The 12,640-nt window shown below is 41.8% G+C and overlaps 1 protein-coding gene across 11 annotated transcripts in view; it reads right to left on the reverse strand.

Moving 5' to 3' along the window:
• Nucleotides 1-12,640, reverse strand: part of LOC116736696 (pleckstrin homology domain-containing family A member 7-like) — a 161,938-nt gene that overhangs the window by 16,774 nt on the left and 132,524 nt on the right. For 8 of the 11 annotated variants that reach the window (XM_032589380.1, XM_032589352.1, XM_032589360.1 and 5 more), the window contains 7 exons: nt 7,889-8,431; nt 6,945-7,503; nt 6,525-6,608; nt 5,061-5,288; nt 3,317-3,370; nt 2,973-3,056; nt 353-418 (listed from right to left, as the gene is read on the reverse strand). In XM_032589380.1, the coding sequence (XP_032445271.1) occupies nt 353-418; nt 2,973-3,056; nt 3,317-3,370; nt 5,061-5,288; nt 6,525-6,608; nt 6,945-7,503; nt 7,889-8,431 (1,618 nt within the window). The remainder of the gene's footprint in view (nt 1-352; nt 419-2,972; nt 3,057-3,316; nt 3,371-5,060; nt 5,289-6,524; nt 6,609-6,944; nt 7,504-7,888; nt 8,432-12,640) is intronic. The other 3 variants (XM_032589417.1, XM_032589399.1, XM_032589424.1) reach the window with 3 other exon arrangements.

A 12,640-nucleotide genomic window follows, 5' to 3' on the forward strand; every position in this document is an offset into this window, starting at 1 on the left:
AACATCTAATCAGAAGTATTCATAGCTCCAATAAATAATTAATCTGCAAATTCCATGTTTTAACCTCTTTTTTAAATTCACAGACATCAGTCCTTTGATTCACTTCCACAGTTTAGATCCAGAAGGTCAGTAGGAATTCACAGCAGAGATTTCTAACAAGGCTGGGTTTTAAATGACTTTAAAAACCACAAGAAAGGAAGGAAGAAGAGAAAATAAATTCGGTTCTAATTCTATTGGAAATCCATAAATGTTGGTGGAGAAATTCAATAAACTGACAACCTGTCTAAAGAGGACTTCAATCAGATTATTTATGCGGTTAAAATGGCTCCAGCGTACGGATCGTCATACTCACATCCACATCGCTTTCTGCAACCTTGACAGGCTTCCCCGCCTCCTTCAGCGCCTGATTTCCGGCTACCTGCAACATTTCAACGTCAACAGACCCAGATGTTAGTTGTTTGCTGAGGCGAGGCGTCTGGCTCCTCGCTACATTAGCCCCGAGACGAAGGGAAGCGCAGAACACTGGGAGCAGCTGTAGACTACCACAAATAAGGGGAAGACTGTCGTTGACATTCACTTGTCCTTGTGAACATGAACAGGGTGAGCGACTTCTGGTCATGAACGACACGGTGGCTATGGACACTTTGAAGCTCTGCACAATATTCACTTGCCTGTAAAACCTTCGTTGCCTTCAGATTATTCATCCGTCTAACAGGAGAACGTTTGAGAACACAGGTGAGGGCTCATTTAAAGGGACATGTTGGATTTCTGAAGTGAGGCTCTGTTGAAAGCTTTTGAGCAGTTAATAATGATAGGCCTCCACTGACGCTTTTATTAGAGGGAAGAATGAAAGACGCAGCAGATGAGTGCATCATCAGCAAAATTAATGCAATTAACACTTTTTTTTGTTATCGATTAATCAATCATTAGGATGATTAATCGGTTTAAAGATTTGGCATATTTTTCAACTTAACCACTTAAAAGCCTTTTCTATGCAATATCAGAAATACATTGAAAGATAAAAATAAAGAAATTATTTTTTAAATAAGAAAATAGACATTTCATTACCTAAATTTTAACAGCATTCCTTTAGCATACGCTTGACCATCAGTGCCTCTACTGCTAAAGAAAATCCTTCTAACATCAACATGTGAAAAACTCAACCCTTTCTGATTGACTAAATGTCACAAATAATAATTGGACAGCAAAAGGTGTTCAATTTTTTATTATTTTACAGCATTAGAAGCAAGCGAAGCTGAAACCATGCCACTAGAGGTGTTTTGGGTTGAACATATTCAAAAAGTTGTTTTTTAGTTTAAATGCAAAATGTTTACATTTTTGTACATTTTTGTTTTAATCAGTGCTTTGAATATGTTCTTTCAACAATTTGTCTTTTTTTTAAGTTTGTATATGCCAGTTAACGATTAATCGATTATTAAATTAGCTTACGATTATTTCAATCATCGATTCATTGCGATTAATCCGATTAATCATTTCAGCCCAAATAGTAAAGCAGGAGGGTGGAGCGATTCTTGCTGTAGAGCAAACAGGTGGGTGTTATTAAAATGCGGAGGTGAAGACGCAACCGCAACACCCTGCAACTGTGGCTGTCCATCAATCTGGGAGTGGTTTTAAGGCCATTTCCAAACAATCTGAAACCCAATACTATACAAGAGTAAAGACTATTTACAAACAGAAAACATTTAAGACAGCTGCCAATCTTTCCAGGAGCAGAGGTGTCAGTGGATTCAGCCCAGGGTCAGATGAGGTAATGGTCAGGAAAATTGCAAGAAACCTGAAACTACAGGTTTCCAGTATAATGTGAAGATTGAAGAAAAAAAAAAATCCGAACAAGTTTAACTTGTTTGCAAGGATTGTCTGGAGAAAGCATTGTCTCTTTGAACATAATATTGTAGGGCTACAAATAATTATTTTATTAATTGATTATTTTATTGATTTATTCTGACGATTAATCGATCAATTGGATAAAGAAGTTGGCACATTCTGCTGATGTTTCACTTACCACCTAAGTGACTTTTATGCAATATTAGAAATGCATCATAAATGCAAATATATAATTCAATTCCCTTTTTAACATAAAATAAACATTTTGTTCATGTTACACTAAAGCATCATTCCTTTAGTGAACGTTTGGTCATGTGTACCAAATGATGCATCTGCAGCTAAAAAATACTTCTCTCATCAATGTGAAGATCCTCGCTCTTTCCACTCAACTTGTCAATACACCGCTATTTTTTCAATTAGTAATAGGACAGCAAAATTATTTAAGAGTTTGGGTAACTTATTCTAGAAAACTATTACTTTATTTAGTGAAAGTACATTCACTTCCTGTTGGTTTTCTCCTCAAAATAAAAGCAATTTTTTTGGTACTTACTGTTCTGGCAGTGTAAACATCTTCACATGAGTGCAAGTAAGATAGTAACAGCTCGTAACCTCTCAACAGAACCACACTTAGAAAAACAATTTAACCTACTTGTTAAATATCAGTTTTAATAATTAGGTTATCGCCAGAAATCACTGAAAGATCAATTTTTTCATCGGGGAAATCAACCAGTTGAGGATTAAAACAATTTGTGAGGGAGGTGCAGCGTTTCAGAGGCGATGGTAGAAGCAGCTGGCTTTTCAACCACCGGGTCACAGCCACAGCCACAACACATGCACTGCCGAGCCATCCCATGCCCAGTACTCAACAGCCTGGCCAACATCGCCACACAGTGGAGGGGAGGTATGGAGTCACGATGCTGTTGGAGCTTTGAATGCAGCGCTGCAAAGCGATGGGATGGTCTTACTATAGAGCACAACACAGAAACCTCCCTGCTCTAGCCACGGCACAAACATGCACAAGCAGACACACACACACACACGCACACACACACACACACCCACCCACGCTACGTTGTAGAACATTTACCAGACACAGAGACACTTAGCTACATACAAATAGAGCTTACGTTCATTAAAGGCCTGAGTGGCCCAGCAGTGCAGTGCAGTAGTAAACTGTGAACTGCGAGGATCAGCGGCTCTAGAGCTCTGATCTGGGAGTCAGAAATCACAGAGACACAAGAGCCGCAGTCACAACATGGCGGCCGCTTCTAACAGCAGGTCAAGCGTTTGGGAGAAACACCACTCTAAATAATCTGGAGCTACAGCTGAAATGTTTTGGGTCAACCGTTCAGGGTCGGGTGTAGAACAGAAGGGTGCAGTCAGTAACAAAGACCGACATGTTAGTCTGAGTGTGAGGCTTTTCAAATCAGAGAAAACACAACAGACTGAATTGTGCAATTTGTTTTCTCACCTTTATGTCCAGATATTCCAGGTCCTTCTTCAGCTGCATGTACGTGTCATCGGCCTAGAGGGCAAAAACCATCCGATTCAAAAACAAACTCAACAATGTGCAGTCTGAATATTCTACAGAAGCATCAACAAGAGGTGCACCGATCGCAGTTTTCAGGCCGATCACCAGCCCTCTCTCACAAATGACCAGAAGGGGACAGTGACTGATTTTCATATCTGTGCAGAAGTAAACAGATCGCCCAAAATGAATGAAATCGATCGGTGCACCCCGAGCATCTACCACAGATTTCCTGTTGACATGCAGAATGACAAAGTTGCACCCAGACTGAAAAGCGTCTTGCACTCGTTTTGATTCGAGATCCGGTTAAACACGCTGTACACAACAGATAAAAATAAAAAGAAAGAGCGACCAGCTCCATCAGAGGGAGCCGTGAACTCATCTCACAGACAGCAGACAGGCAACATCAAAACAAGCTTCATGACGAGGACCGAAAGGAACGTCGCGCACCACCAACACCAAAACTGCATAATCAAGACCGGCCAAACGGCTTGCTTGAAGCATGGGATGGCTTTGTGGACGTCAAAGGGATTGCAACACATCATGCTACAGACGACATCGGCAGAAGCACCACATGGAGACGGATCAGCCAAAGAGGAGTGAGTAGAGGCTGCCACTGCTCAAACTAGGCTGCTGCTTGGTCATGAAGTCCAGGTTTAGACAGCATTCTTTATCAATATTACACAGTGACTGGCAAAATATGTTATGTTACCACCAGTGGTGGCCACTGCTAGTTAAACAGTTAGTTGTGCTAACCTTAAATCACTAATCATAAACGGTAGATCCGCTAATGCTGAAGTGCTACACCAGCATGGTATTTTGTGGAAGCTAATGCTAAGGTACCAATATTAGCAACAATTTAGCTGTGGTGTAATATTTAAGCGCTATACCAACACGGTGTTTAGTAGAAGCTAAATCGTTAGTATTAGCAATGCTTTAGAGTTGGTGTAACACCTAAGCACTACAACACAGTATTTAGGGAAAGCTAATGCTAAAGCGCTAACTTCAATTCAAAATATATCTGCCCTCAAAACACTTGTAGTCTGAAAGTTAATAGGAAAAAGAGAGAAAGGAATTGAAGAGAAAACAAAACTGCTGAGTAAACAGTCTTCACCAACTTCAAAATAAGAGATGAATATAAACGGCTAACTGCTTGAACAATTCCTAACAGTCAAGAACTTTAACAAAGACGTTGAACTTTATTCACCTGAAATGTTACAAAACAACCAAGTAAATGACCACTTTAGAGTTTATCTGGAAAATTTATTTTAAGAGAAGGTAAGTGTGCTAATTGTTTTCAAAGTTAGCAAAAGAGCAAAACAAAAAATTAGCTCAGCCCTTAGCGCATTAGCGGAAGTGTTCCCACCACAAAGATTGACGCATTTTATTAGGATTTTATGTAAAACAACAGCACAAACTAGTAATTTCAAACTCAATTTCATTTACTTTGTGGTGTTTCTACCAGCTTTAGACATTTACAGATGTAAAGCTTTGTCAATACAACATTTAAATTTTATAATGAATAAAATCTGATGATGTATGTTGCATAAGTAACAAATTGTCAAAGTTCTTTTTTTTTTGTATGCATAATTTTAATGCTATAAAACCTTTAATGAAGATTTAGTGGCAGCCTCTACCAGCTCCTGGTAACATGAGGGAGGGGTAGCCATGCCTCTCGGGGCCCCACCTGGACGCTGCAGGGGCCGACATCTCCGAGGTGCGACTCAGGAGACGCGGTGGCGCTGAGGAGGAGGGGGCTGTCGCTAGTGGCGACAGCGGTTAGGAGGCAGTTTTGGTGGTAGGACTCTCTGGGAGCGCTCAGCCGCTGGATGTGAGCTAAGGTCTGCTGACGCACAGCGGCCATCTTGGCCTGGTGGCGGCGCAGCTGAATAAGGAGCAGAGTGAGCTCCTCCGGCTGTCGGGAGGCACCGCAGGATATTCAGTCTGGCAGCTCTCAACACTGACCTCACATGCTGAACAAAAACCCACTCAGCTCTTCAATACCTTCACTTTCCCAACGGCCAGGACGCAAAAACACAAAATCTTACCAAGTATTTTTGGTCTAGATTCTACTGCAAATGTCTTAGTACACGTTAAAATGTCTTATTACAATGGGAGATTATTTCTCTAATAACTAATACTTTTTCCATCAATATTGAGAAATTATTGACTTAAAACAAGCTTGTGTTTCTTGCTGAAAAGTTACTTGTTTATTTCTTGAATATGTACAAAAAATACAGCATGAAGCTTAACGTAAAAGCTTTTGTTTTACAAATTCAAGGAAGTGGGTGGAAGTAAAAACTTATCAAAATTCCCCCTCCTTAACCATCTACATTAACATATAGTTCATACATATACTAACTAAACCAGTAACTAATAGTAAACTCATCAATATAGCATCTAATTTTAAATACAGCAGATGAACAATGACGATTCCTTTAAATTTCACCAAAAAACAAAACTAGCGTTAATAACAAAAACGGCAGCAACAATTGACTAATAATGTTATTAGTTATAACCAGCAGTAATCCTATGTTTACCTGATAATTTGAACTGTTTGGTCTAAGTTCAATATTGAATGATTCAAGTTTTTTCTAGTAGATCTGGATTTGCATATTTTAAACTGTGATTCCCCTTCTTTAACTTATAAATATGCTCTTTAGTCTTAAACAGTTGTTGAATGTTTTCCAAAAATTGCTTGTTTTTGGCTTTGTGTAATTTCACCAGGTCAAAAAGCTCACAATTTGGATTTCACAAATAAGGTGTTACTTTCTAAATGTCACACCTTATGGATTATTGCTGTTGCTCTTTCTTAATAGTTAGAACTGTCTTATTTCGAGCACGCTAAGATATTTGCAGTAGAAACTGGACCAAAAATGTTATGTTTTTGCAGTGCATATGACTCATCGCTGATCTGGACAAGCAGAACTGCAGCTTAATTAAAGATTAACGAGGCTGAAACAAAAATCTGCTACACATAAAGTGGACTTCACAGTTCTCTGGTCAACAACCAACTGACCAGGAAATGAATCCACAAACGGTTGCTAAAACCCTCCGCTGACAGAACCGAGGACCTCCGCAACGCAGAGCCTGAAGTCTTATAGGTTTTGGCATCGTGTGCATAAGAAGTGAATGCAGTTATTAAACGTACCGTCTTGCCATGAAGGCTGGGAGCGCTGACTGTGTGAGTGATGTAGCCAGTTGGAGGCATCGAACGTCTTTCAATAGTAGCAGCCTGCGGCACAGACATCAGTGTTGTTAGTTAATGACAGGAGAAACGGATCTGGGTGAGCTGGAGCTACAGACTCTACAGATTTACTACCATCACTACATTCAGGTTTAAGTTACAGTATGTAACATCTATATTAATATTATACTTTTATACAAATTTATATTCCAAGAAAAAGTTGGATTTCACTGTTCTAAATATCTGATATTTTCTTCTAGGATGCAGGAAAACAAAATCAGGCAAACAAACCTCTACCCCGGCTGACCGTCTTACTGGAGGGTAAACTCATAAAAATGCAGTAATGAAGAAGAAGGTTGTTCTGATTCTGTTGAGTATTCTTACCTTCAGCATCTGAGACTTGCTCCTTCGGGGGGACACGGTAAAGGGAACGTTCAGCAGAGGCCCGTCCCCAGCGGGCCTTACGGTCACCCGTTCGGCGGGAGTGTGCGGCCTTCGGTTGGGGGACAGCGTCCTGCTGGTACCGGGCGGAGGCCCCGGCGGCGGGATGTCTGCGGCCGACGGCGGCACCGACACGCAGCGAGGAGACCCCTCCGACCTGCGCAACGAAGAGGAGGAGGGTGGCACGGTGGACGGGGGGCGGGGCCCGAACGGGTAATCCGGGGCCGGGGTGTAGATCGGCGCTGTGGGGCTGCCGTGACGGAACTGCTGGCGCTGCTGCCACTCGTACAGCTGCAGCACGGTGTTGGACCCCGGGCCCCCCTGGTCTGGGGTGAGCCGGAAGTGGCTCAGGCGGTCGTGGGCGTACTTGTACTCGCCGAGTCGACCCGACGGGGGGCTGTGGCGTGGAGTTTTTGGCAAAGTCTGAAAGGCCTCCATGGAGGTGTACTTGTGCTGCGTGGGCGGTGTCCGACGGGGAAGGGTGTTTTCTCTGGAGGGAGGGCTGTTGAAGAGGAATAAGGCGGAAATAATTTCCCCCAACACAATAATTACCATTAAGAGAGTCACTGAATTTCTAGCGTCTTTCAAGACACCCAGGAACAATTTACAACATAAAGTGAAAATAAAAGCAATGTAAATAAGAAATCAGTGGAAAGGTTGTAAGCTTTGAGTTGTGATCTGAAAGTAAGAAGAGTCAGTAGCTGCATTTCTACAACAAATGTGCACAGATGGTATCAAAAGCTGGTAGCAAGAACCCAAAGGAAAGATGTTCATCACGAGCTTATCAAGAGTGAAGTTCTGTTTCCAAGAAGCAACATTTTTTACAGCTGAAAATCAAATGGCTCAAATCAGAAAGTTTTTATGCAAAATGAACAATATTGACCTACCCCCTTTGCTCAGCCTTCTGGACTTTGACCCACTGCTCCACCTGCTCCAGAGTGTTTCTCCTCTGCAGATGCTTGAACGTGTCGGAGGCTGCCGGCTCCGGCGCCCTCTGGTATGTCCCCGCCGCGATGCCGTTGGGCTCCAGGATGGGGCTGGGCGTGGACACCAGGCCGTTCCTCGTGCAAAGGCTGGAAGGCAACGTCGAGGTGGCTCGTGACGGAGCGCGGGACGTCACTCTGGACACGGGAGCAGACGCGGACGCGTGGTCCGACAGCGGGAGGGCGGCGGCTGGCGGTCTGGATGGAAGGGGGCTCTGTTTGTCCGTTTCCAAAGAGGCGGTCCCCAAGTGGCGCTCCAGGGTGACGCTGCTGGCGTCCTGGTGAAAGCTGCAGAGCTCCTCTGTGTTACGGTGGATGGGCTCCAGCAGAACTTCGTGGACAATTGCTTTTGTGGCCTCGGAGTCTACAGTCTTCATCTTCTGGTGATTCATGTGGTTCGTCTGCGGGACAGCTTGTTGCAACAACGTGGTGACTTTGTCAACGGGTCTGTAGAGAAGGAGACACGCAGTCAGATAATATTAAATAGTTCAATGAAACTCTACAAAAATACCCATAGATCAAAAGTTCGATGATATGTCAAACTGAAATAACAAGTATTGGTATTAGCGTCAGCGATATGGGTTCTGTATTTCCATGGCATCACCCACCTTTATTAAACAGATTTTCTAAGCTTGAGACATACTGTATATTGTTTCCTCATCAAAACACGTAGAAATCTGGAATCTACATATCAAAGAAAAAAAGATGAGAAAAACGACACCAAACGTTTCTTTAAATTCTTTAGTAGTTTGATTGTTGAAACTCGCCACAGACCGTAACTTGTTCAATATCAAGTTATTGATATTAATAAGGCGGAGGCCGCAGTGCTGTAGAAGTAAGAAATACTGCCTCCTGCAGGTGGGAGTCGGTTAGTGGCACTCAATGTTTTTTTTGACAATTTTTGCAGAAAACTTGCAATAAACTCTTAACTATGGATAAGCACAAAAAACTGCACGGTTCTGTTGATTTTGCATGAATTTTTGTGAACACATTCTTTTAAAATATATTTTCCTTAGGGGTATTAGAATAAAGGTGCATAAAGTCAAACCCACTTCACACTTTTCAGATTTTTGTTTGGAAACGTTCATTATTTTGCTTCAGATTCTTATGGCCTATTCATAGTTTTGGCTAATGTGTGGAAGAGTTCAAGGGGCATGAATACTTACAGCAAGGCGCCTCTAATGATAAAAAAAACCTAAAGACATTCTCTGGCTAATTTGCTAAAAAAAAAGAGTCATTTATACCTAATTGCTCACTAAATAACAGGCTCATTAAAGTCATTTAATCTCCGGAACATCGTATTCCCATGTTCTGAGAGTTCAGATCTTTGTTCTTTTGTCCTGAACCGAATGTAAAGTAGATGGCTGTCAAATAAAAGAGAAATTTTAAGCTTCATCTTCTACTTTGACAGACCTAAATACACCGTGCAGATCTTTTTTTTTTCTTTAAACCATCGCAGCTGACAAGCAAAGCCTTAAAGGCACAAGCTGATTCGAAACTCATTAATTAAGTCCAACGTGAAAACACCTTGAGAAATATTCAGGTTTCTGTCATGAAAGAAAAACCTTGCATAATAATAGGAAAGCCTGTGGTGCCAAGATTCTCCTTCCCAGCAGCTACTATCTAAAAATAATTCAGTAAAACTGGCACACTGGCGACTGCTTTGACCCCATTTGATGCTGGTTTCAAAGTACTTTTGGTGCTCAATACTCATAAAAAATAAACGCTACAACCGAAAATTTTAACAACAACAAAGCAAAACGTGCCAGGCGGTGTTAGTGCTACTGTCACGGCTTCCACAGGCAAACAAACAGGAAAAGAGGGAGCTTTAACAGAAAGTTCAGAGAACTCCCGGTTGGAAGCTGTCGGGGGCTCGTTTTTCTTTCTGTCATTCAGAAGCAGGCAGCGGTGCGTTGTGGGATTTCCTCTCGTAAGAACGGCGTAATGAGAAAGGACGGGAGTGTGTGAGGGAGGGGGCGGTGGGCAGCGTCTGAGCCTGCCAGTGAGAGACCGCACGTATTTGATCTGCGCTACCTCCCATCGTCAGCGCATTAATAACACATGAAGAGAACCGCCAATGGTTCATAAACGCCGTTGTCTGAATGCGATGTCTCAAAGCACAAAAACAAACACGCTGCGCACGGAGCGGACGCTGAAGCAACCACGGAGCAAAGTCAGCCAGAGAGAGAAACCAAGATGTTATACATGTTATCAAAGGCTGATGAACAAGGCGCTCTCCAATATTCATTTTATTCAGTTTAAAGGCAGACAGAAGCATAAAGTCAAATAGATCAGAGAATAGACTTTAAAATGTTAGTTGATAAACCACTTAATATTCTTAGCACCAGAATACATTACAGACCTAGTTTCCAGCTGCAATAACTGAAGCTGCATGATGCTTCTTGATCGCTTCTCTTTAGGTCCAGAGGTAATAACTTCACTGCGGTGGACTGTCGACCTGTCCAGGGTGAACCCCGCCTCTCGCCCGAAACGTTTGCTGGAGATAAGCACCAGCACCTCCCGACCCCACTAGGGACAAGGGTGTTAGAAAATGGATGGATGGATGGATGGATAATAACTTCTGTTTTGCGTTTGTTTAACTGGAGAAGGTCGTGGCACATTCATGCGTTGATGTTTTCCAAGGTTCATTTTCACCTGGTGACGTAATGTAGAGCTGTGTATCATTTGCGTAGTTATGCTAGCTAATCTTATTCAAGGTTCCCCCCAGTGTATTTACAATAAGTCTGGCGGGCCACCGGGCTTTACTTCCCCCCTACCAGGCTAAGCTTAGCTTGTTTGTTTATTTTAAATAGGGTTGTTTGTACACCATTAACAGTGACGGTAAAGATGAATTAACCTAGGTCAGGGGTCGGCAACCCGCGGCTCTAGAGCCGCCTGAGGCTCTTTAGCGCCGCCCTAGTGGCTCTCTGGAGATTTTTCAAAAATGTTTGAAAATGGAAAAAGTCGGGGTGGGAAATATATTTTTTGTTTTAATATGGTTTCTGTAGGAGGACAAACATGACGCAATCATTCTTAACGTTTTCCAATTCTATAAAAATGTGTAGAATAAATATTAAATTTCAACATTTCTGTCAACGAAGATTTGCGTCACAGCCTGTGACAAGTTTCTTTCAGCTGGGTGGGGTGTAAACAAACCGACGGGTGTGAGGTGAGCCATGGAGAGCAAAGGGGAAAAGAGGAAAATAGCCGAGGAGAGATTCTACAACTCATGGACCAAATCATTTGCTTTCATTGCCAATGCGGAAGGATTATCTGAATGTTTGCTTTGTAGTGAGAAGTTGTCAAATAACAAATACAGTACTTTCCGGACTATAGAGCGCACCTTAGTATAAGCCTCACCTACATTTTTTCTTTTAAATAATTGGAAACATACATATAAAATCCGCACCAGGCTGTAAGCGTGGGGACAAAGTAGTGGATTATAGTCCGCAAAATATGGTAATGTGGAAAGACATTTCCAGGAAAGGCGCTACATTAGCTGCCGCATCAAGATTAAAGTTGCATCTTACAAGCCCGATGTTGAGAAACTGTCCAGTGATGTCCGTAAACAGAAGTCAAATTAAACACGCAAGAACACAATCCTGCCATGGGCACATATATTTAGTAACAAAGTTGTTGTTTTTATAAACTGATTAGTGATTTTTGTAAGTATATATTTAGAATGACACTTAGCGATATTATTGTGTTTTGTTGCTCAAGTTCGAGGATGGCTGCGTGTCAAAAGAGAAGAGGATGCTGCCATGTCTTACCATTGCACTGACTTGCTTGGCATTTGCACAGAAATCAAACTTAAACTGTATTAATTTAATTTCAAAAGGCTGCTGTTTTATTTTATAACTGCAGGTTGCGTTTTATTGCACTCCGTTTGTTGCCCAGATTAACGGCTCATATCATTAGCAGCTGATGATATGAGCTGCTAATGAAAAGAATCAGTGGAGTTCCATTTTGTTGTTTATTTCGGTCACACACTTAACGGGATTATTTACAAAGAGCGATCGTCGTTATGAAAACTGCATTGTGGAGCACATTTTCCGAGTTCCAAAAGGAAAAAAATGACCCTTTCCCTGTCGATCTTCATAATAAAAATGACATCAAAAATCAGATTTCTTTATTGCATTTCTTTAATTTTATCATGCAACGAAACACAATACATTAACATTGTAACGGAAAGTAAACTTAAAGCACCATTGTACAACAGAGTCACGTGGTGCGTCATTCCGTCCAGGACGCACAGCAGGGAAAATAAACATTTAATCATGAATGCTAATTATGTATACACTTAGTGATTTTGATAATAGGCTAATATAGCTAATATAAACACTTAAAGGCTGTTTTGCCTTCATAGGGTTCCTAGGGTTGAACCTTGGGTACCCCACATGTGACGTCTGTCCACTCCTAATGGAAGTTATTGATTATCAGTTTTTATGCTCCACAAACCAGGTACAAACGTTCAGAAAACTCCAAAACAGCTGAAACAGTGAAGAATACAGAGGGTTTTACTCATCAAAATTGATAGTCTGAGTAAGAGAAAATTGCTGATAACGGTGGTGCTGTAAAAGTGTCTTTTTAAAGTAGAGGACCACCAGGGGGCGCTAGGAGGGCCTCAGAAAGCTAAAGGGAAGATGAGAAAAAAAT

The sequence above is a fragment of the Xiphophorus hellerii genome, chromosome 2 (genome assembly GCF_003331165.1).
Source record: "Xiphophorus hellerii strain 12219 chromosome 2, Xiphophorus_hellerii-4.1, whole genome shotgun sequence".
In the NCBI taxonomy this organism is placed as follows: domain Eukaryota; kingdom Metazoa; phylum Chordata; class Actinopteri; order Cyprinodontiformes; family Poeciliidae; genus Xiphophorus; species Xiphophorus hellerii.